The sequence below is a fragment of the Pogoniulus pusillus genome, chromosome Z, assembly GCF_015220805.1.
Source record: "Pogoniulus pusillus isolate bPogPus1 chromosome Z, bPogPus1.pri, whole genome shotgun sequence".
In the NCBI taxonomy this organism is placed as follows: domain Eukaryota; kingdom Metazoa; phylum Chordata; class Aves; order Piciformes; family Lybiidae; genus Pogoniulus; species Pogoniulus pusillus.
The window spans coordinates 42,504,873-42,527,695 of NC_087309.1; the positions used below are offsets into that span (position 1 = coordinate 42,504,873).

General features: G+C 38.9%; 1 protein-coding gene across 1 annotated transcript in view; it reads left to right on the forward strand.

Annotated features, from left to right (window-relative positions):
- The window catches only part of MAP3K1 (mitogen-activated protein kinase kinase kinase 1), a 65,798-nt gene that overhangs the window by 19,481 nt on the left and 23,494 nt on the right, over positions 1 to 22,823 (forward strand). The window contains exon 2 of the mRNA XM_064176569.1: positions 22,321 to 22,471. Within this exon, the coding sequence (XP_064032639.1) occupies positions 22,321 to 22,471 (151 nt within the window). The remainder of the gene's footprint in view (positions 1 to 22,320; positions 22,472 to 22,823) is intronic.

The window sequence follows — 22,823 nt, forward strand, 5'->3', positions numbered from 1 at the left end:
AGGTGCAGGACCTTACACTTGGTCTTGTTGAATTTCATGAAGTTGGCCTGGCCTACCTCTCCAACCTGTCCAGGTTTCTCTGGAGGGATCCCTTCCCCCTAGCTAATCAGCTGTGCCACACAGTTTGGTGTCATCTGCAGACTTGCTGAGGGTGCCCTCAGTTCCTCTGTCCATATCACTGACAAAGATGTTACACAGCACTGGTCCCAGCACTGACCCCTGAGGGATGCCCCTTGTCATTGGTCTCCAGGTGAACATTTTGCCATTGATCACCACTCTCTGTGTGCAGTCATCCAGCCATATCGTATCTATTAAGTTTATTTAACTGTTATGGTCCTTCAAATTGAGTCAACTGTGTACTGGTCTATTCATACGAAATCAGTGCAGAAGCCTCATAAGACTTTGTCTCACACACATTGCCGTTTTTGTAATTGTTGAAACAAATAGCTGTGTTTCTGCATTGTCCAACCATTTTGTTATGTGTTGTCTGTCTTTTGGGTTGTTTTTTGATGCAATAATTTGTAGAAGAAGAATTGCATCATAAAACATGCTCAGATACTCAAACAGCACTTGAAAAGAACCTCTGTTTTCCAGATTTCTGCCTGTCATGAATTGAGTTTCACAGAATTTTTTGCATGCAGAAACAGGAAGAAGGGTTCTTCTTGGCCAGGAAAAAAAATGGAAAGCATGCTTTTTTCATTCCCTGCTTCTGAATCCTCCTTTAACTTTCATTAATAATAATAATTTAGTCTTCATGCTATGTGTGTAATGGCAAATATAATTTTCATATGTGTGTTGAAATTTCTGCCCTTGTCTTTGTTTTGAAGAAAGCATGGGAGTGTATCTCTTGTGTCTGATGTCTGGTATTGTTCTATCTAGGCCTTGGGAAGATATTCTATTTTTATTGTTAATGCCTTCAGGAATCTCAAGTTAGTTTATTTTTAATTTTGCTGCTCGCTTTCCTTCATAGCTGATGTACCATTTTCAGCATGTTAATGAAACACTATTAACATCTAGGTACAGTAATCTGTTCCTGTCTGCCTGTTAAATGTTGGAAAAGTGACAGTCATTTTGATAGTTTTGCAAAGCAGGAAATTATGTGCACTCTGTCAGGAACTTCAGTGCCTAAGGCAGGAACAGCTGCTGAGATCCTTAAGAACGTGTTCCAAGGTATAAACACACAGTGTGTCTGTTTTAGTTCCACTATAAGGAAACTGATTTAACTGAATGCTTTTTAAAAAGTTGTCTCTAGTCAGTGATAATTTTCTAATTTGTTTAGGTAATGCCTTGTAAGTTGTTTTTTAGCAAGCTGTGATGCAACCAGACTTTAGGTATTCATTGCTAGTCCTGGAGTTAACTTCAGCAAAAGCTTTCATGAAGGCCTTCCTTACCTTCCTGTTCTGGGCTGTATGTACAGAATACCGCTGGTTAGGACCCTTTCGAATGTCTGCTTGCATGAACTGCTTCTTACGGAGTTTTAGCACAAACCATAGTTTTACAGCTTCTCTTTCTTCCCTTTCCAAAAGGTCAAGTAGGTCATTTGGGTTTCGATTTCCACCTACCAGTTTGAGTGAAACTTAGTCACTGAATACATAAAGTATTTTATGATGGTGTAAGATATTTCCGTCTTGATTTCTCTGCCTCCTTGTTCATCTTTCTAAAGCAGAAAGAAGCTTTAAGGGAAGCTAAGGCAGTAGATTATATATGTATTGCTTGGAAATACTACCTGTGTAATTTGTGGTAATATATATTGGAGTGTGTAGTTTTCCACACGGGGATAATTACTTGGGGTTTTTTTACAGTTTTAAGTAGTAGTTTTATGTAGTTTTATATAAGTTTTTTTCTGAACATCAAAACAGTGAAATTTCTTGTGTCATTCTTGTATTTTAATTCTGATAGTTTGACATAATCAAAGACATGCAGTACCATCTTCCTAGGGAAGATTATCTTATTCAAAGCAAAATAGGGAAAGTGCAACAAATTTTGTGGATCAATTAGTATCCTTAGTACTTGGGAGTTTTCTTACTGCCTAGGAGTAGTAAGAAACCCCTCCTCCTTTTTGACTTTTGCTACAGGAGCAGATTTGATGATTGCATCTTGTAAACTTGCCTCAAGATTTTAAAAGAAAGGAGGAAGCTCCAGTGTGTGTGTGGGAATGGTGTGTCCTTATGGGAATACTTTAGTGTATGGGAATAATTTTAAGTAACTGTATTGCCAGGCCTTCCATTTTTCTAACAGTGGGCTTTGTTCTAAGACCTGCATTTGTACAATGAAGGTGGAATATGAACTGGAATAAACAACATGCATTTACCTTTGATATGTATCTAATATAACTGTGTGCTACAGTTAATTTCAGCTGTCATCTTCCTTTTTTTTTTTCCTTAGTGTTGTGGTGTACTGAGTAAACTTTTTCTTTTTTTTCTGAGGTCAGCTTAACTTCTTTTTGTCATCTTGAGTTACTTTATATGACATACCTTCAGTTTTTGAAGTGCACTCTACATACAAACCAACAGATGAAAGCTTGCAGCAGACTGAAAACCAGTTGGGCAGATTCATGTAGAGGTCTCTCCTTTGATTCCTTCCTAAAGCCATACCTTACTGGTGAAGGTGGGGAAGAATCTAGGGGAATGAGTTGCTCAGAAGTTGGCCCTATAGTTTTACCACAGCTTGACATAATATACCAGTTAGGTGGACTTCTGGTTGGGCTTTGTAAAGTTCTTTGGGTTTTATTGCTTATTTATTTTCTGGGTTGTTTTTTGGGGTTTTTTGGGTTTTGTGTTTTAATGGGAAGATCCTGAGCAGTAACAGACAGTGCAGCTGGGAGCCATGTGAATGAACAGAGTCTGTGGTTGCCTATAAACTCTATTTGCATATGTATCTTCAAGTCATACTGCCATGCTTCCTTTCTGTCTCGAAAATGTAGTGTTTTCTTCCTACCACAAACAAAGGAAGTAGTTCTTTTTTTGGGGATTAACCTCTGAAACAGGGAAAAAAAATCAACAAAAAGACAAGAAAAATAGTTCTGTTTGCTTTCAGAGTGTTCTGTTTTCTAATGCTTCTGATCTCACATGGCTGCAGATTATAGCCGCTGCTATCTTGCTGAGTTGATTCAGATTGGATGAAAGCAACCTTCAGGTTTCAGGGGTTGTAGTTACTACTCCTACAACTTCATTTTAATAAGCTTGTCTTCATCCTCTGAAAATGTAGTCTTCAGTGTGGTAAATTCTGCTGCTGTGTGTGGGGCATCTTCTGCAGTGGAATAAATCTGTGTTGTACCAAGAAAATGGAAAATGTTATTATTATGTCTTAAAAGACTTAGTATGGCATTTCTGCTGAACAAGCTTATCTATTTCCTGGGAAATTATTCCAGGACTGTGTTTCCAATTGAATTGGATATCAAATCCAGTCCAGTAGTTTTCTCTCTTCTCCAGTTTCAAGATGTATAGTGTTGGTTTTGGTGGTGTTCCTTCATAGAAATGAATGGCCGAGGAGGGCAATAGGAACTCCTCAACTTGACATTACTGCAGGATGGTGTATGGAACTGTTTCAACAGGTTGCCTACCCAAGTTACATTATCTCCTACCCCTTCACGCTCTAGTAGCATGTACAGCTTTTTATTCAGAGCTATTTAAGTTACCTAATGTCTTCTCTACCTGTTCTTCATCTGTGAAAGGGGAGCACAGCAGTCTTCATGAGTGTAAATGTCTGTCATGCGTTGCTGTGTCTGCATTTTCTCATTAGTGCTTGAACCAAGTTTAAGGATGGCACTTTGCAGTAGCATGGACTCCTGCTCTGTGTGTTTGCATATTCCACCTGATGCTGGATTTTGTACATTAGTTGCACTGCCAAGAGGTAGTTATAAGTTGCTGTAGCAAACAAGCTGCAAATTATGTCCATCTGGAGCAGGTAAACATAGCTTAAGACCACATTTGGCTACCTTTTGTCATTACAGTGTTGATTGTTAATTAGTTTCAATACAATTATCTGAAATACAACAATGGGGAGGAGGGAAGCAGACGCAGGTAATAGGTAAAACATCTGTGCAATAACCAGTTTTCACATTAATATTGTCTTGTAGAGAGTGATAAATGCATTATGTTTGCAGGAGCATCCAAATTTCTTCTGTTTTTCTTTTTTGAAACTTAACAGAGCTATAGAAATACTGTCCTGTAAGTAGATGAGGCTTTGCATACTAGGCTTTCTGATTAACATGTGTTTTTTTTAAATGTTTATGGATTAATGGCAGCAATATCTCAAATGAACTATATTTTATGATTCCCTCATAAAAGACAGTTATACCATAGACTAACAGAGTTTACCTGATTTTTCTTATACAGTTTTAATTTGCCCTCCAAGATGTTTCCTTTAAAAGAAGTAATAAAAAACATTCCAAATATAATGCTAATACATGTGAAACTGAAAATCAGAGCTCGAGTAAATCTTCACTTTACAGAAAGAAAGGGAAAAAATGGCATCCAAAGATAATTGGAAAAAGTCTCTATCAAGAACTGAAGTTTCTCTTAAACTGTTTTAAATGAAATGCAAAAATGTTTTCAGTTCCACTGCTGTCTGAGCTGTACTTGCTAATTCCTAAAAAGGATTGTTCTTGTTAATCAGATTGTGGTGGAACTGACAACTGAGAAGCAGGGAAATAGAAACAAACTATTTGTAATCTCCCTTATTTCAAATGGTTTCAGGGTGGTAACACTTGGGCATGCAGATTCTTACGGAGAAATGCTGAGAAGCACAGAAAAATAATGGGAACAAGGAAGTATTTTCAGTTGATTATGTTGGCAGTGTACATCTGTGCTAAAGATTTCAAAGGTCAACTATAAATGTGTTTTCATGTAGCCGCAGAAGTTATGCTCTTAGTCTTCAAGTCTGCTTAGTGGTGGAAGACACCTTTTTAAAAAAAAAGGATGACTCTAGTGTTTTGTATGACCTAGAGCAGGCATTTCTGAACTGGGAGCCTACACATTTCTCCAGGGTTTATACTGTTGTATTTCACAATTTCTTAAAAAAAAAAAAAAAAAAAAAAAAAAAGTTTGAAATGAAAATAAAGTCTCCAAATCAACACTTTTTAAAAAAAATGTCAATTTGGACTTGGTACCTTCAAAGATAGATGATAAAAGGTTTTTCTTTGTTTTCTACAATTTTCTTAAACATATATCATGAAGAATTTGAGAAGACTGTGGAACTTCTTCACATGTGTGTGTAACTAAAGGGTTGTTCAACCTATCAAAAATGGTTTGAGTTTAGGTACATTAGATAAAGTTTACTTTTATGTATTAGTAAAATTATCATTATAAAAGCATTAGCACATTGCTTTTGCAGTCTCAGGGAAGCAATAGGCTGCTTTTATTTTATTCTGAAGCTTATGTAAGCATTAATGCTTTGCATAGCCTGACCACAAGTTTCATATCTTTTTAATTAGCTCCTTTGAACTGGGAGGCAAGGATGAAGCAAGGAAACCATGCCATTACTTAGGCATTGTGAAAGTCATCTAGGAGCATTTTTCTTGTATTGGGAATACTCATGAAACGACATTTGCTGTTATTATTTTAGATTTCTTAATGCATGATTATCAATAGTGTTAGAATTATGTGGAACTGATTTGTTAAATTTCAGAGTTCATTTGTAGAAGACAAACACAGCTGTGGACAGAGGACTGTGTTTGTTGAGCTGTGATTGCATTGATGAGCTTACATAAGTAGTACTGAAAAGCATAGTGTATAGTATTTCAAAACAAACAGTCTTTGTCTGATAGTCTGTGTGGGAGAGCAGTTTAATGCACAAGTGTATTTTCAGATTTTTAATGTTTTTTTTCTTTGCAACCATGAATTTCACTGAGTGCTTCTATCTCAGCTGAAGCAGTGCTAGAGGGAGGGTATTGCACAGATGGTTAGTAACTGCTTGCTGTCTGTCTTTCCAAAGTCCTTTAGCACTGATTAGAATAGCATAGCAATTCTTAACTAGTTTTTTCTTGGTTGCTGGCTCATGGCTTGGAGTCTTTTTTTACAATTGTGGTTTGAATGTCTTAAATTAATAGCTTGAGTGGACCACAGCTATGTGAAAGGTGGTTTAAGTAGTTGTAGGTCGTTGAAGATAAGTTGATAACACTAGTCTTAAATTGTAAGTGATACCTTAATTGGTTAACATCATACACAGAATCTGGACCTGTTAGCTTGAATGCTGACAGTCAGTTTCTGGTGAAGAAAGAGGTTTAACTGGGCAGGTAGTTTAAAAGAAGGATCTGACATGACGCTTTTAAAGTTCTCAATACTCTGTTCTATTTCTGATAATGGTCAGTATTAAGTATTTTAAAACAAGTCCCAAAGAAAGCCAGACTTGACTTTTAAGTACATTGTTGTAAATCAGTTTATTAGGTTTCATTTTTAAGGGAGTCCAACACATGTAAGAGAACTCTGTCTTTGTCATTGGAAACATATCTCATCCGCCTTAAGGGTATATTATATTTCCATATTTCCATGCTACAAATAATTCCCATCCCACCCAGAATTCCTTTGGTGCTTATCTTGTAATGAATGCTGTTGAATATGGCTCTCAGCCTTTTTTAAAAAGTAGTCATACTTACTGCATAGCTCCAGCAATGTAAAATTATTCTCTAAATTATGATCTTTTCGTTTATGGACTTGTGACTTATTAGAAATGAAGATGCTTTCTTGTAAATCACTTTAATGTGATACCTATCCATCACGGTAGCAACTCTATAGTAGTTGTTATTTCTGAAATAAGCATTTTTTAAATCTTTGCAAGTTTTGATGTTTGACCTTTTACATCAGTTTTTTTAACTCCTTTCTATGTCCACGAAACTTGTGTATCACAATTGCCCGTGCTTATTCCAATTTGTAAATTCCATGTTTTTCACAACTCTTTTTTCCTCCTTCCTTGATTCTCCTGTATCAATAAAAAGATTACATGGGTAAATTTAGCTACTCTGATTTTGTTTAATCATAGTTTATGAAAGTTTCATAGAATTGTTCCAACTGGAAAAGGCTTCTAAGATCCAAGCCAACCACTGAGTTTGCAATTCCTTCCCAGCCAAAACCCCATATACTTACCTTCTGACATCTGCAGTTGCTTTCTTATTCAGTTATGCTGCTGGTTAGAAAGATGAACTCTCATTTTCAAAGTATTTTTTTTAACACCAGTAAGAAGTTGCTCGTTTTTCTGCCAAACATAGATGCAGTAGGCCTGAGTTCCTTATGGCTGAACTTTATGATATTAAAGGTCTTTTTCAACCATTGTAATGCTGTGATTACTTATTCAAAAATACATTTCAACTTACTATCCACACATATTTGTTAGATACCAGATACATACATGTGGCATAATGTTTGAATAATTCAGTAGTGGGAGGTGGATGAATATCAGTGTAGTTTCAGAGCTGTTCCTTAGATACAGAATTGCTTTCAAAGTGGCATGGTGGCGTTAATCACTGCAGTGATATTTTGCAGCTTTTCAGAAAACATTCACTTTACACAATCTTGATCTAAGTAAAAGATTTATTTTAACTGGGAAACATGGGAATTCTAAACAGTGCTATGCCTGACTATAATTGCTGTTTAGTATCAAAAAATAGATGTAACAAGTGAGAAGTAGCCAAAGCATTTTCTGGTAGACTGATGAAAGACAGAAGTGGAGGCTCAGTATCGCACAGTATCACAGTATCATCACAGTATCATCAGGGTTGGAAGAGACCTCACAGATCATCAAGTCCAACCCTTTACCACAGAGCTCAAGGCTAGACCATGGCACCAAGTGCCACATCCAACCTTGCCTTGAACAGCCCCAGGGATGGCGACTCCACCACCTCCCATGGCAGCCATTCCAGTGTCCAGTGACTCTCTCAGTGAAGAACTTTCTTCTCACCTCGAGCCTAAATTTCCCCTGGTGCAGCCTGAGGCTGTGTCCTCTCGTTCTGGCGCTGGCCACCTGAGAGAAGAGAGCAACCTCCAGTTCTGCCATAGGGTTTACTTGATTTGAATTTTTTTCAGGAAGTGATATTTCACTTTTTAAAATTTACTGATTTCCATTTAATGATTACTAAAAACACTGGTCTAGAGAACTCAGGAGTGTGGTCAGCGTGGGCTGCAGGAAGCTGGTAAGCAGATATAGGAACAGAGCATTTGATGACCTACAAAATCTGCTGAAGGTTGGTGGTAATCCACTGGAAATCAGTGTCTCAACTGAAATCTGAAAGTAATGAAGGTACCTTTGTCCTTTACCAGTGTTCCTTTAAGGCTTTGCCCTTTATATCTGATACTGCACTTTTGCATGAATGTGAACTTAACAGGACCTCTCACTAGATAAAAATAAAATTTTGCTTGATTCATTTATTAAGATTATTTGACAGGTAGGAAAAATTATATTTAGCTCACTCAAAAGCTCTTATTTCTTACATCCGTTCTGAAATACTGAAGTATCTTTATCAATGATCCAGATGAGGGGATTGAATGCACCCTTGAAAGTTTGCAGATGACATTAAGCTAGGAAGGAGTGTTGACCTTGAGGGTAGGAAGCCTTTGCAGAGGGACCTGAACAGGTTGGATTGATGGGATGAGGGCAGTGTATGAGACTCAATGAGGACAAGTGCTAGATCCTGTATTTGGGTCACAATAACCCATACAAAGCCACAGGCCTGGGTCAGAGTAGCAGGAAAGCTGCCTGTAAGAAAGAGACATTGGGATGCTAGTTGGTAGCTGGGTGAACATGAGGCAGCAGTGTGCTCAGGTGGACAAGCAGCCAAGAGCACCATAGAATCATTCAAGTTGGAGAAGATCCTTGAGATCATCAGGTCCATCCACTAACCCAACTCTGCCCAATATTCACAGTCAAACCATGTTGCCAAACTCCACACTTAACCTTTAAACACATCCAGGAATGACTCCTCAAACACCTCTCTGTGCATCCAGTTCCAATCCCTGACTACTTATTCAGTGAAAAGTTTTTTGCATGTTGAGCCTAAACCTACCCTGGCGCAGCTTGAGGCTGTTACCTCTTGTCCGGTGGGAAAAGACCAGCACCTATCTGTATATTGTCCTTTCAGGTAGTTGTAGAGGGTGATAAGCCTCCTCAGACTAAACAGTCCCAGTTCTCTCAGCCAATCTTCATAAGACTTATTTTCTAGGCTCTTCATCAGCTTAGTTGCTTTTTTTTTTTCAGCTGCTCCAGCACCTCAGTGTCTTTCTTGTATTGAGGTGTCCAAAACTGAACACGGTACTTGAGATGTGGCCTCACTTGTGCCAAGTGCTGGGGGACAATCACTTCCCTACTTTTGCTAGTTACGGTATTTCTAGTAGAAGCCATAAGGCCATGGCTGTCTTTGACACTTAAGCACACTGCTGACTCATATTCAGCCACAAGTGGATTAGAACCCCCAGGTCCCTTTCTGCTGGACAACTTTCCAGCCACATCCTGGCCTGTATCAGAAATACTGTGAAGTAATTATTCCCCTGTACTGGGGTTGAGGTCGCACCTTATATGCTGTGTTCGGTTTTGTGGCCCTCAATACAAGAAGAACATTGAAGTGCTGGAAGGAGTCCAAAGCTAATGGAGGGTCTGCGGAAACAAGTTTTATGAGGAGCAGCTGAGGGAACTGGAGTTGTTTAGTCTGGAAACGAGGAGGCTCTGTACAGCTTCCTGATGAAAGGAGGTTATCATGAGGTGGTGTTGATCTCTTGTCCTTGTTGTCAAGTGATAGAATGAGAAGACACGGCCTTATGTTGCACCAGGGTGGGTTTAGATTGGACATAAGAAAATTCTTCTCTGTATGAGTTATCAAATATTGGAATAGGCTCCCAAGGGAGATTGTTGAATTGCTGTGTGTGGATGTGGTGCTGAAGGACATGGTTGGCCTTGATCTTTGAGGTCTTCTCCATCTGGTAGAATTTTAGAGTTCTGTGGTTTTGCACCAGACCTGGTAGAGTTAGGTAATGGTTGGACTTGATGATCTTTTCCAAGTTTTCCATTCTCTGATTCTGAATACTGTATATACACTTAATACAACCTCTAATAACTGTTGCCCAGTATGTCTTGATGAAATTAGGCTGTTTTCACATATTAGCATGTTTTCATGCTCATGCATCTTTCCAATTATGTGTAACATTGAGGGGTTGGACTAGATATTTTTTCAAGGTCCTTTCCAGCCCCTGGCATTCTGTGATTCAGTGGTTATCTTTGTCTTTTTATGGTGGGGGTGCCCATGGTTTGTGTTACTGTTTTTCCCAGTACTTGCTTACAGGAGAATGTACTGTGCCTAGAAGGGAGTGCCTACATTGAAACTTGAATGCAAAGCCTTTCTGACCAAATTTTGCTCATGTGGAACTGTGTGTCCTTCCTCAGATTATTGATGACCAATTGGAGCTCTTGTAAAGTGGTGCTTCTGTAGTGTTAATAGAATCATAGAATCATCCAGGTTGAAAGAGGACTCCAAGATCATCCAGTCCAACCTATCACCCAGCCCTGTCCAATCAACTAGATCAGAGCACTACATGCCTCATCTAGTCTTTTTTTGAACACCCCCATGGACAGCAACTTTACCACCTCCCTGGGCAGCCCATTCCAATGGCAAATCACTCTCTCTCTGAAGAATGTTAATGCTTTCTTTCTGCTTTGTGAATGCATCTCTAATTTAATGTTAATTTTTAAGCAAATAGTGAAAACACCGCTTTCCCCCTAATCCTGTATCAGAGGGATGTGAGCTCGCTATATTTTTACTCTGACAGTATGTAATTTGTAATTGGAATCAAGGATTACATTTCTACAGAAGCTTCCATTACTTTAAGTCAAAAACTTAACTATGTTGTTATAACTGGGATATAAGCACAGCAAAGTTTTAAGGTAATCTCAGTCAAGAGTATGCTGAGGATAAGAAAAAAAGGCATATTCTTGTTAAAGAGCAGTCTGTATACTTGCTGTCTTCCGTTGGCTTCCTTGCTTTGTTAGTACACACTTATTTGGTTGTATGGATTTTTTTAATTTGTCTTTTCATCACTTGATAATAACTGCTTTGGTGGGCTATTTATTTGCTTTAAATTACCACACTAAATACTCTCTTCACCAGGGAAGATTCCTGCACTTGCTTGCTCCTTATACCATGCATTTTTTTAAAAGCTGAAATAGGGTTACTGGAGTTACTCAAATGGTAACTGTTTTTAGCCATATGTTTATACAAGTTTTGAATGCCTTTTCTTGTCATTTATTTTTGTCATGCTAGCTTGTTATCTTACAAAAATAAACATTTGTAATAGTACCTGCCATTGTTGAAGTGGGTGTAGTTACTGTATGCTAACTGTAGATTAGTTAACAGGTATCACCAAAGGGTCTCCTTGTTGCACAAGGAGACAGTGCTCTCTCCACACAGCGCAAAGCACTCTATGTGCAGGTAAGGCTGTTACATATGTGAAAATTCAAGGCAAGGAGTCCTCATGGTAGGAGCCAGTTCACCATCTATCATCTCTGCTGATAGAAAATACACTCCCCATTATGGATTTACTGTCAGTGGGTGAAGAGTTCTAATATGTTTCTATAGGGTTTTATTTCTTCACCAAAGGATTTTTTTACTTACTGTCTAAACTCCAAGGAGGCTTTTTATGCCAGAGCCAGAAATATACATGGAAGTGTTTAATCCTTTTTGATATTCGGAGTACAATTTAGTACATGCACAGGGCTTCACAGAACAGGGACATTTTGAATGGTTTGAATGGTGTCAGTGACCAAAATAGACATCTCTTTTTCAAGAGGTATGTATTTTTAGTACATACTTAGTATAGCTTATTATTCCTGTATCAACAAATCTTACTAACTCTCAGTGTAACTCAGATTTGTTTTTTCTTCTCTTTTCATATTTCTTGTCCATATGTTTATCAAAATAAAGCATAAGCATAAAAAACTAAACATGGGCAAGAAAAATAAAAAAAAACAAACTGGGATGATTAGCATTCTAAGGTCTTTCTTCACAATTCCTAGATGCTACTTCACTACAACTAGTAGAATAATTTTTCATCAGTATATGCTAAGAAACAAATGTAACCCCAGTGAGAAATCATTGATTTTATAACAGAAACATGGCAGTAAAATCATTCTTCAGAAAAGAACAAGGACATGCCTGTTGAATGTATTTCTGGGTGTCTGATCTCTTCCTGTCAGGTTATAGATTGCTTGGTTTCAGAATTATTTTTTTTAATAAGTTTGGTTCTCCTTTTGCTTTGCCTACTATTTTCTGCCTAAGCAGTAGCTGAGCCTTAAAACTGAGACTTGTTTTATAGAAATGTTTATAAGCCTTGAATTTTGTTTACTTTGTTATGTTATTGTTACGATTGTCTACTGCTGACAGAAATCTAAAATTCTTTTTTCTGCATCTGTCTTGGCACAGCATATTTTTTCTGTTTTGAGTTGTGTCAAAATTGTCTCAATTCTCTATCTGGTCTGTAATTTCTGGAGAAATACTCTAATAGCTTGTAGCTTTTGAATTTCTCCTCTCCAAGTTACTTGTTTATGTGCTGCCCACTGTTCTAATTTGGGGTGGAGAATGCATGGGTTGATTTGCCTGTTCCTATTGTCTTGAGATAATTCAAGGTATAACTTTTTTTGTATATTATGTCAGGTGATGTTTTGTGGGAATCGGGTCATTATATTGTCTAAAACTTAAATTCACATGTTAAATGTGGACATGTTTTTCTCCAACAACCATCTAATAAACAATAAGAAATTTCATCTTTGAAAGCAGAAAGGACACTTAAAACAGTAACCAAAACTTCTGCTTTAGGTTTTACCCTGTTTTTAATTCCATCTTACTGTTAATGGCTTCAGATTTTTATATCAGCAATGGCTGTATTTGTTTTGACCTGATGCTTTTTTGTATTTTAGGTGAAACGCCACTGGTTAATACTCTTATTTTGGGGTGTAACAGGCTTAAATAGTCTAAATCCAAAGTTCACTTTCATTGCCTTAGAGGTTAAACCAAATAATAAAAATGAAAAATTGGATTCTATTTCAAAGGGAGTTGACTTAAGTGATATATGATGAAGTAAAAACTTTTGCAAGAGGTGGAAGGCTAACCTGAGAGGGGGAAAAATCCCTTTTTAACACCTACACTTGAGACCCTATAACCTGGTGCAGATGAACTAATCACATAGTGGACTCTTAGTAAGTATCTGTATTTGTGTCTTTTCATGGCATTACTGCTGTTCTTGAAGTAACGCCCAAAAGTGTGTTAGACTGGAAAAGGGAATGGGCAGCCTGGCCTGTATTAGAAATAGTGTGGCCAGTAGGACCACAGAAGTGGTTCTTCCTATATCAGTTATCTGCATCCTGTAATTTCTATAAATGGTGCTCAGTAATGTTATATGAAGTTTTCATTTTTATAGAGATAAAATGCCAGATTGTCTCTGCAAGCCTTCTGATACGGAGGTGAAGCATAGGAGAGATCATATAATGTAACAGCTATTTTTACATCTTGAAACTGCCATGCTTTGATACATCTGAGATAATGCTGGGAGACTAAATGGTAGAAAGGATTAGAGAGTCCTAAAACCTTTTACACTGCCTGAGTCAGATGTCTGATAGCCTTCATAGGAAAAAATGCAGAAAAGAGAAGCCAATTCCATTGCTTTTATCTGTTGCAGAGACTGGTGTTTCTTGACTTGTTTTGTAGGAAAAGTCATTTTCAGTGTCTGGTGCCAGAATCTCAAAGTATGGCTCTGTGGCTTCAGAGCAAGCAATCCAACCAATAATTCACCTATTTCAAGTAGGTGGATTTGACTTCATAGAAGATAGAAAATTCAGACAGGTAACTTACCTCTGTGACTTTAGAGGTGAGATTTGAGCCTTCATCACTCACTTCTTGATCCCCACTGAAGCTGATGGATCAGCCTGGAGTTAGAGGTTTGGTTGCGAATATTGTCTTATTAGTGAAGTAGTCACTTTGACAAATGCATCTTTTGAAGTGAAGTGCTATATAAAATGACTTTACGGAGTGGGAAGACAGGCATCTCTCAGTCAGGGACTTAAATAACAGCTATTACCAAACTTAGTAGACATGTAGGCTCAGTAGCTCTCATTTTAGAGCTGAATCACAGAATGTTTTTTCTGGCATGTTCTCACATTCTCTACAGATTTGTTTCCCTTTTTACATCAAAATGATGGAAGACAAAGTGTATAATTCAGCTTTTAAAGCCTCTTTGATGTAGCAATGCAATGGCTGTTGCATGATAGTGTTTTCTGACAGCAGCTCTTGCACTGCAGCTGAAGAGTAACTACAGGAGCCTGTTGAGTGCTTGCTTGTTTAATTACGTATGGACATCATTTATGTGTTTTTATAACACAAATTTATTTGTACTGTGTATACATAGTAGATACAAGCTTATTTTAGGTAAATAGAAGAGTTTTTCCTAGTGTAAAATGCTTGCTATTGTTCATCTAAATAACATAGTAGTAGTTTTTCAATGTGATTGAAGGGCATGCAGTGGAGATAGAATACCACTCAATACATGGTCCTTGTGAGCTTCAGTGAGTGGTATGTTGGCCAAACAAATATGACCTGTGTTGTTCTGAAGGAAGATGGCTAAGATCTACTGGAGTAGCTGAGGCAGTCAGAAAAACTTTTATGTTTGTCAGGTAATGATAACAGAAGAGTAGAATATGTTTAGAACATTTAGCTAAATTCACTAACTGCTTTAGAAATCCATATTCCTTAGTCTTTTCTGAAGTAGTGTGTTCAATCTGTTTTTCAGTGACTGCTGCCATTTAGTACCAGGATAAGAAAATTCCATTAGGTTTTTCATATTAATAGAATGTGTCACAGCTGGTGTTTAGTTTTGTTAGTATGGACACAAATGGTTAGATGATAGATGCCAGCAGTAGAGGATCAGTAGGGGAAGGAATGGGAGGCTTGCAAGACCATGCCTTGCCCATCTTGATCTGTTTGGATGGGGTCTTTTTGAGGTTGGTTTGTCTGTTTGTTTTACTGGTCTTGCTATTGTGAAATATACTGAAAAGCAAAAAGGAATCTGAGCACTAATGAACTGTTAGTGGAGTGATGTTATCTAAAACACTAATAACTGACCTTTTCGATTCAGGGAATAGCTAATTCTTTTGTCCCTGCCCCCCACACTGAGTGCTGTTTTTAGCATGCCTTCAGGCCAGCTGACTAGCCCAGCATTCTTGGGATCTGTTCAGGCTTGGACTGTGTGTAGCTGGGTGCCCATATCTTTGCTTTGTTCCCCATGTAAGATCGCCCCCAGTATTGATTGTAACTATATGGTATTTGTGCTGAACAGAATATTCTATTTCACGCATGTTTCTTCTCATTTGTCTTCATATCAAGCCATGGGCTCTTTGTCGTGGAGGGGTTTCTCTTATTCCTCCTCTGTTAGGGGGAGGTGAGAGATTAATTTGAGGCGGCATTAATTTTTTTTTTTTTAATTAAAATTAATATTTACAAATTTGTACCACCCCCAACCACTATGAAATCAGGTTCGTTATGCAAGGTTATGAAAACAGCTTGGGATATATTTACAGGGATTGATTATTAAATGGAAATATCAAATTATTAACAACTATAGGCAGAGAGAAAGGTTCCCTAAGGCTTAATGCCTCTTAACAACTATACTGTTTGCCCACTAGGGGCTGAAACTGTGTCTGCTCTTCAGACAGAGGTAACTTGTATTACAAAGGAATTAAAGCTTACTTAAATGTGTTGCTCTCAAGTATTAATCATTAATCACCCTCCCGGGATCCTGTCACAGTGTGTGCCCAGTATTTGGGTCTTGGTAAAGCTGGAGTCTGTCCTGGCTTGCAGGGGGTTGATAAGGTGTTCCCAGCCTCTGGGGTAAACAGGATTTCTCTAACCTTCTCTCCTGGAGTGAAGTGGTCTCTGCCTTGGTGCTGCAGCTTCTGGATGCTGTGCGTGTCCAGGGATGGTCAGCTGGCAGGGTTTCCAGGTGCAGGAGAAGGATTTGTCCCTGCAGCTTCTAGCACAGTCGTCTCACAGCTGTGTTTGTAGGTTAGCAGTCTGAAGGTCTGCTGGCTCTGGATCTTTCCAGACTTACAGGACAGCTGATAAGCAGTATATGCTGGGCAAGCAGGGTCTGCCGGGCTGCAGGGAGACTTGAGCTCCGTAGATAAATGCAGGATAGCAAGCCAGTGTGTACAGCTGCTCTAGGCTTAGGCAGGGGCTCTCAGCTCCCCATATATGTATGAAATGCAGGCGTGCATGCGCTCTGCTTCTCAAAGGGTTTGCAGACAGCTTAACTGCACCTTGAGATCAATGCAAGAGGTCTGAGCCTCAGTAATGCTTGCAAGTGAATAAGGCCTGATCCTGTGTCTAGGCCATGCAAGCAGGTCAGGGCAGCAGGGTGCTGCTATGTGGATCAGAGAGCTGAGCTTGATCCTTTGATCGCTCTGAACACTCTGGACTTTCTGAACCCGTGGTGCATCTTTACACCCCTCTTTATAGACTCTGGGCCGAGGTTCGTGGCTCATTTGGCCATCTAAAGTGACCAATCAGGTTGGCAGCAAGCCAAACCTTACCTTAATAGGCAGTAGATATTTGCCTGGACCCTCCCAATAGGGGATTACCTGGGTGGACCCCAGGGGTACACAGACTGGGCATGTGTGTGTTACACAATCTGTTTACTGCCTTAGGTCCCTGGCAGAAAAAACATGTCCAGACATGTAGAGGCATAGAGAAGCCTCAGTTTGGGGGCTGCTGCCCCTCCACCACACTCTTCTACTCACAACCTGTTCTTAAGTTCATTGATTGTGTTGATAGAGCTGCTTTGTGAACAGATCTGTTCACAGATGTTTTCTGTGATCACCTGTGTTTTGACCACAGCTGATATGCAAGTTACCCACCAAATACACTATCCAACCTCTCTGGCCAGCCTGATCTAGGGTAGGGTGTCCCTGCCCATGGCAGGGAGGTTGGAACTAGATGATCCTTGTGGTCCCTTCCAACCCTGACTGATTATATGATTCTAAACAAACAAAATAAGAAAAAATGAAACAAAATTAGTCTGCAGCAAATAACCTTCCTTCCTTTTGACTGAGTGTTTGAGGATATAGCAGGCAAAGCTTCCGTTTTCTTTGTGAACTGAGTTGTAACTGCACCAGTACAGGCTGGGAGGTGATTTGCTGAAGAGCAGCCCTGTGGAGAGGGACATGGAAGTGCTCATGGATAACTTGTTATCTATGGGACAGCAATGTGCCCTTATGGCCAAGAAGGCCAATGGGATCCTGGGGTGTATTAAGAAGAGTGTGTCCAGAAGGTCAGGGGAGGTTCTCCTCCCCATCTACTCTGCCCTGGTGAGACCTTATCTTAAATACTGCATTCAGTTCTGGGCTACCCCAGTTTAAGAGGGACAGGGATCTGCTGGAGAGGGTCCATCAGAGGGCTATGAGGATAACTAGGGGACTGGAGGGTATGGCTTATGAGGTGAGGCTGAGGGACCTGAGACTTTTTATTCTGGAGAAGATAAGACTGAGAGAGGATTTAATAAATATTTATAAACATCTGAGGGCTCGTCAGGAGGCAGGGGAAAGGCTCTGCTCACTTGCTTCTTGTGGTAGGACAAGATGCAATGGGTGTAAGTTGCAGCACAGGAGGTTCCACCTCAACACAAGGGGGAACTTCTTTACTGTAAGGATCTCAGAGCACTGGAACAGGCTTCCCAGAGAGGTTGTGGAGTCTCCTTCTCTGGAGACTTTCAAGGCCTGTCTGGATGTGTTCCTCTGTGACCTGAGATAGCTCGTGTGGTCCTGCTCTGGCAGGGGGGTTGGACTCGATCTTCTTGAGTCCTTTCCAACCCCTAACATCCTGTGATCATGTATTTCAAAACTTGCCTTTTTCTGGATTTCCTGCTGCTGATACAACGAGGTCTAAGTGTGGCTATTTAGTAAAGCTGTTTGCTCACATAAAATAGAGAAGGCAAGACATCTAACTGTTTCTATAAACATTGAGAAGCACGGGAAAGGGAAATGGAACTGTGATTCATCTTTTGTATACAATTATATGCCCTTTGTAAGAAAAAATACTTGCAGAGAATTCATATTAAATTCACTGAACTGTTTGCAAGTTAATCTTGCCTGTGTATTTCACAATGGTTTGCTAAATAGCATGTTTATTGCATAACTTGTTATGAAGTATGAATCATTGGAATCATAGAATAGTAGGAATTGGAAGGAACTTCCAGAGATCATTGAGTCCAACTGTCATGGCAAGGCAGGATCACCTAGGGCATGCCACACAGGAACATGTCCGGGCAGGCTTTGAAAGTCTTTAGAGAAGGACACTCCACAGCCTGTTCCAGTGCTCTGTCATCCTCCCAGTAAATTTTCTCCTGGTGTTGAGGTGGAAATTCCGTGTTCCAGTTCATGTTGCTTGCCCCTTCTCGTATTGCAGGGCACTACTGAAAAGGAACTGAGCCCTTCTTGATACTCACCCCTAAGATCACAGAATTGCAGAATGTCAGGTACCTTTAAACTTTTATAAGGTGTTCTCTCTCTTCTTATGTCCAGGCTAAACAACCTCAAGTCTCTCAGCCTTTCCTTGTAAGACATGGTCCAGTCCCTCAATCCTTGTAAGCCTCTCTCCAGTACTTTCCTGTCCATCTTGGATTGGGAAGCCCAGAACTAGATATGGTAGTCGCACTGGGACACAGGGAGGAGAGCCTCCCTTGATTTGCTAGACACGTTGCTCTTAAAGCAGCCTAGGATACCACTGCCCTTCTTGGCCTTAAGGGTACATTGCTGTCCTCTACGTAACTTGATGCTCTACCATTTTCCGCCAGTACTCCCAAATCCTTATTCATGGACCTGATTTCCAGAAACTCAACCCTTAATCTGAATCGGTGTGTGGTATTTTTCCTCCCTAGGTGGAGGACTCAACATTTATTCTTGTTGATCTTCAATATGTTTCTCTTTGCCCAGCTCTCCAGTTTATCTAGAGCTCAGTGAATGGCAGCAGAGCGTTCTGGTGTATCAGCCACTCCTCCCACATTGATCCACAGAGATCAGGTTTTTCAGGATCGGTTTTCATGATTCAGTTGCTGTTTGCAAATCTTCAAATTTAAGACACAGAAACAAAGGACAATGTTTTGTCTTCTCTGTTGCACAGAGTGTTGCAGTAGATTATTTCTGTGCAGTACCACTAATTTTATTGTTTAGTTCTATAGTTCATGAAGCTAACAGTACAAAATGAACAGTGGACTTAACTAATGTGCAGACTACTGAGTTTACGTATCAAAAAACAGTAGTAATCACACTGTTGAACTTCCTCACTGCTGTAGAATTAAAACATAGGTCAATTTCTGTGGAATTTCACGGCCAGTATTACAGAAGCTGATGTCTGCTAGTTTGAAACTACTAATAAATGGAATTTAAAAGATCATTAGTCCTGCTTTGGGGGGAGGGGCAAAATCTAAAAGTTAAAATCTGTCTGGAAAGAAGCCTTCTATCTTTTTTGCTGCAATCATAAAGAGGTGGGGGTTGGACTAGATGACCTTTCAAAGTCTCTTCCAACCTTTAACATTCTGTGGTTCTGCAAAACGTTGGAGAGCAAAACCCTTGTTTTCTGATGAAGCAGAGAGTTGAGGAATGAGAAATGTCAGAATCTCTGGTCCAAGCTAGCATGTTCTCTGAAACTTACTTTTTTGGCCTCCTCCTTAATTTTGTCACTGGTGTTCAAATAGAGCACCATTTGACAGCCGATTAAGCATTTGTCAGCTTGACTTATAAATAGGTTTTGTTGTATGAAAATCAGAATTCTCTGTACCCTGAAGGATCAAGTTCTCAGTGGAATGCACTCTGGATTTTATTTATAATATTGTGCAAAGATACTGTGATATGGAAAGTGGAAACCTAGCCGTTGTCACATAGGAAAGCTTCATTTTGCCTGGGTAGATGAAGGGGTTTGTGTTAGATGAAAAAAAAAAAGGTAAAAAAATCCCTGCAGGCTCAGGGCAGAAATATGAGGATGTCCTGCAGTGTGCAGCAGGTTTGTACAGTAACAGAAAAAACAATATTTTCCACAGATCCAGCAGTACAGGAATATTTAGCAAATATTTTAGCCAAGTTTGAGTTCAAGTAACAAGTTCTCTTGAGTGCTGCAGAAACTGTGTTCTATATAAATATAGTTAATATTCAAATTCTGCAGAGAGATAACTGATTTACTAAGCAGAAGCTTTCAGATGTGGTTGGCCGTTCCCACCTGCATGGAGGAAAAGCACAAGAGTTCTTTGTGCAGGCGAGAGTTGATCGGTTTAGCTGTCACATGAGAGGAAGATAGCTGCTTCTGCTCTTTAGAGAACAAGCACAGATTGTGAGGCCTTCACTGTTGTATTACATTGTTCATAAATTCAAGTCTCTTGATCTCTAAAAGACTATTTTGTATCGGTTGGGAAGTTAATCATGGTTATATGAACTGATGAAATACCGTCATTCTTTCACTTCTGGGGTAGTGTTTTCTGTCTTGTATACAAACCGTTCCTGCAGTGGAGATGGTTCCTTCTATAGAGTAACTGATATAAAAACAAACTAACTCCATATTTTTTTTCCTTGCCTTTCTATTATTTCAGAGCTGTACCCTTATGCAGATATTTTTGTCTTTGAACATTTTTTTAAAACTGGAGGGAAAATGTAAACTTGACCTTTTTCACACAATAGTTTTTCCCCTATAAACATTTAGACACATTCTCCATTTAAACTTTACCAGCTCCTGCAATGTCTTTGCTTTTCCTGAATTAGCTCTAGTGTTTTGGCTCAGTTTCTGGAGAGCAATAATATGGAATTCAGTGTTGGGACAAAAATAATTTTCCTGGTCACATGAGTTTTGAAGTTAATCAAGCATTAATACTTAACTTATGGAGAAAATTAATTCTGCTTTAAATAGTGCTTCGATTTTAAAATATTTTTGAGTTTTTAATCACTAGACAGAGTCCTGAGTGTCTAAAATTTGTTATAAATAGTGGGTTTAGATGTTACTTGAGGGGGGAAAAAAAGTATTTTGTTTACAATATCCATCTGCTTATTGCATTTCAGTGCTGAACAGGAAGAGCTATTTCCTGCCTCAGAATACTTTGTTTCCTTTGTCTCTACAATGAGAGGAGGGGGAAAAAATGAAAAACACAACAGGAGTATTCCTTCTGACCATCTAAAAGCTTGTCTCTTTTTTCTAAGTGGAGTTTTGTGATAAATGGACCTTAGTAATATGTTGTTGATAAAGACAGCAGTTATGATTTTAACATCATCTTAATGCAATGAGTTTTACAGGGAACATATAGGTCATCTTACAGTACATAAACATAGTTTTAACTGCATAGTTACATTATTTAGAAGCTGAAAGCCACATGCATGAATGCAGCTATTACAGCTACTATGTAGCCTTAACTCCTACTTCACATTGTGATTTTATTTTTAAATAACATGAATTCTGAGAATTGGCTTAATCAAGCTTGCTTATTTTTAAACATGGCTAACTTCAATAAAAAGGGTGGGGATCATGTGCTGCTGCTTAAGAATGTGGTTTTCTTGGTGATTTAGCAGATAACAGAATCAGGAAATCTTCCAGACTGCTCATATTTGCTTTTCTCTGTCTGACAGTATTTTTTTGCTTTTTTTGTTGTTACCAGCAATCACAAGCAATTATTCGCTGTAGGTCAAAAAAGTACAAGCCCAGATGGATTACATTTTCACTTTACAGATACAAACTTGCTGTGAATATTGCTATAATTATAACTTGAAGCACTTTCGAGTCATCAGTCACTCAGAAAGCAACTCTTAAAGCGACTAGCTTTACTTTCATGACTTCTGTGTCTAAGCATACCATGTATTAGTTTACAAGTCCTCTTTTTGGGAGATGAGTTGATGTGTAAGAGGAGGCACTACAGACATACTTTAATGCTTCTGCATCCCATGGGGATGGGACAATTTCACCACTACTATATATTAATTTTGTAAATTGTTTTAAATTGAGTTTGGAATCTTTGAATTGCCATGTAACCCAGAAGTCATCACAACGTTTGTGAAATCTCCAGTGAATGACATGACATAAAGGGTAATTTTTGTATTGGTTTAATATTTTCCATGACCCTCTATTTTACTTCAAGCAGATGTGCTGCATATGACAGAGCAGCATATTAAGTGTTGTCCTTACAAGGTTTGATGCAGTCAGTTGGAAGTAATATTTTAGTGGCTGTGTAGTAAGGAGAGAGAAAATAGGATGGGACAAAATGTGGGAATGCAGTAGTATTATACTTTACTACTAATTGTGGTTACAGCTCTGTTTTTTATTTGCTGTAGTCGTGACATGGAGAATAAAGAAACCCTCAGGGGATTGCAGAAGATGGATGACCGCCCAGAAGAGCGCATGATCAGGGAGAAACTGAAGGCAACGTGTATGCCAGCCTGGAAGCATGAATGGCTGGAAAGAAGAAGCAGGAGAGGCCCTGTAGTAAGTGGCACTGATGGAGAGCCAATATCTATTAACAGCTACTACAAATAAAAATCTCTTGAATTTCTTTCTGTCTCTCTTCTTTGTAACAATTTGCACCCTCATAATTATGGTCCTCCTGCTTACTTCTTATAAACTATTTAGCAGGAAACTATGTCTGACTTTCTGAAATGCAAGCATTTACTAAAGCTGTATTTTCAGAAGAAGGCTTATAGCTATGCTGCTGCTTTGTGCAGTATAAAATAATGCTGTGGCAACACTGCCCTCTAATGTGAACAACAAAAGTAACTCCTATAGGTAAAACTTGTGTGCAAAACTGCAGTACAGTGGTTTGTACTTGATTCTTTAGCAG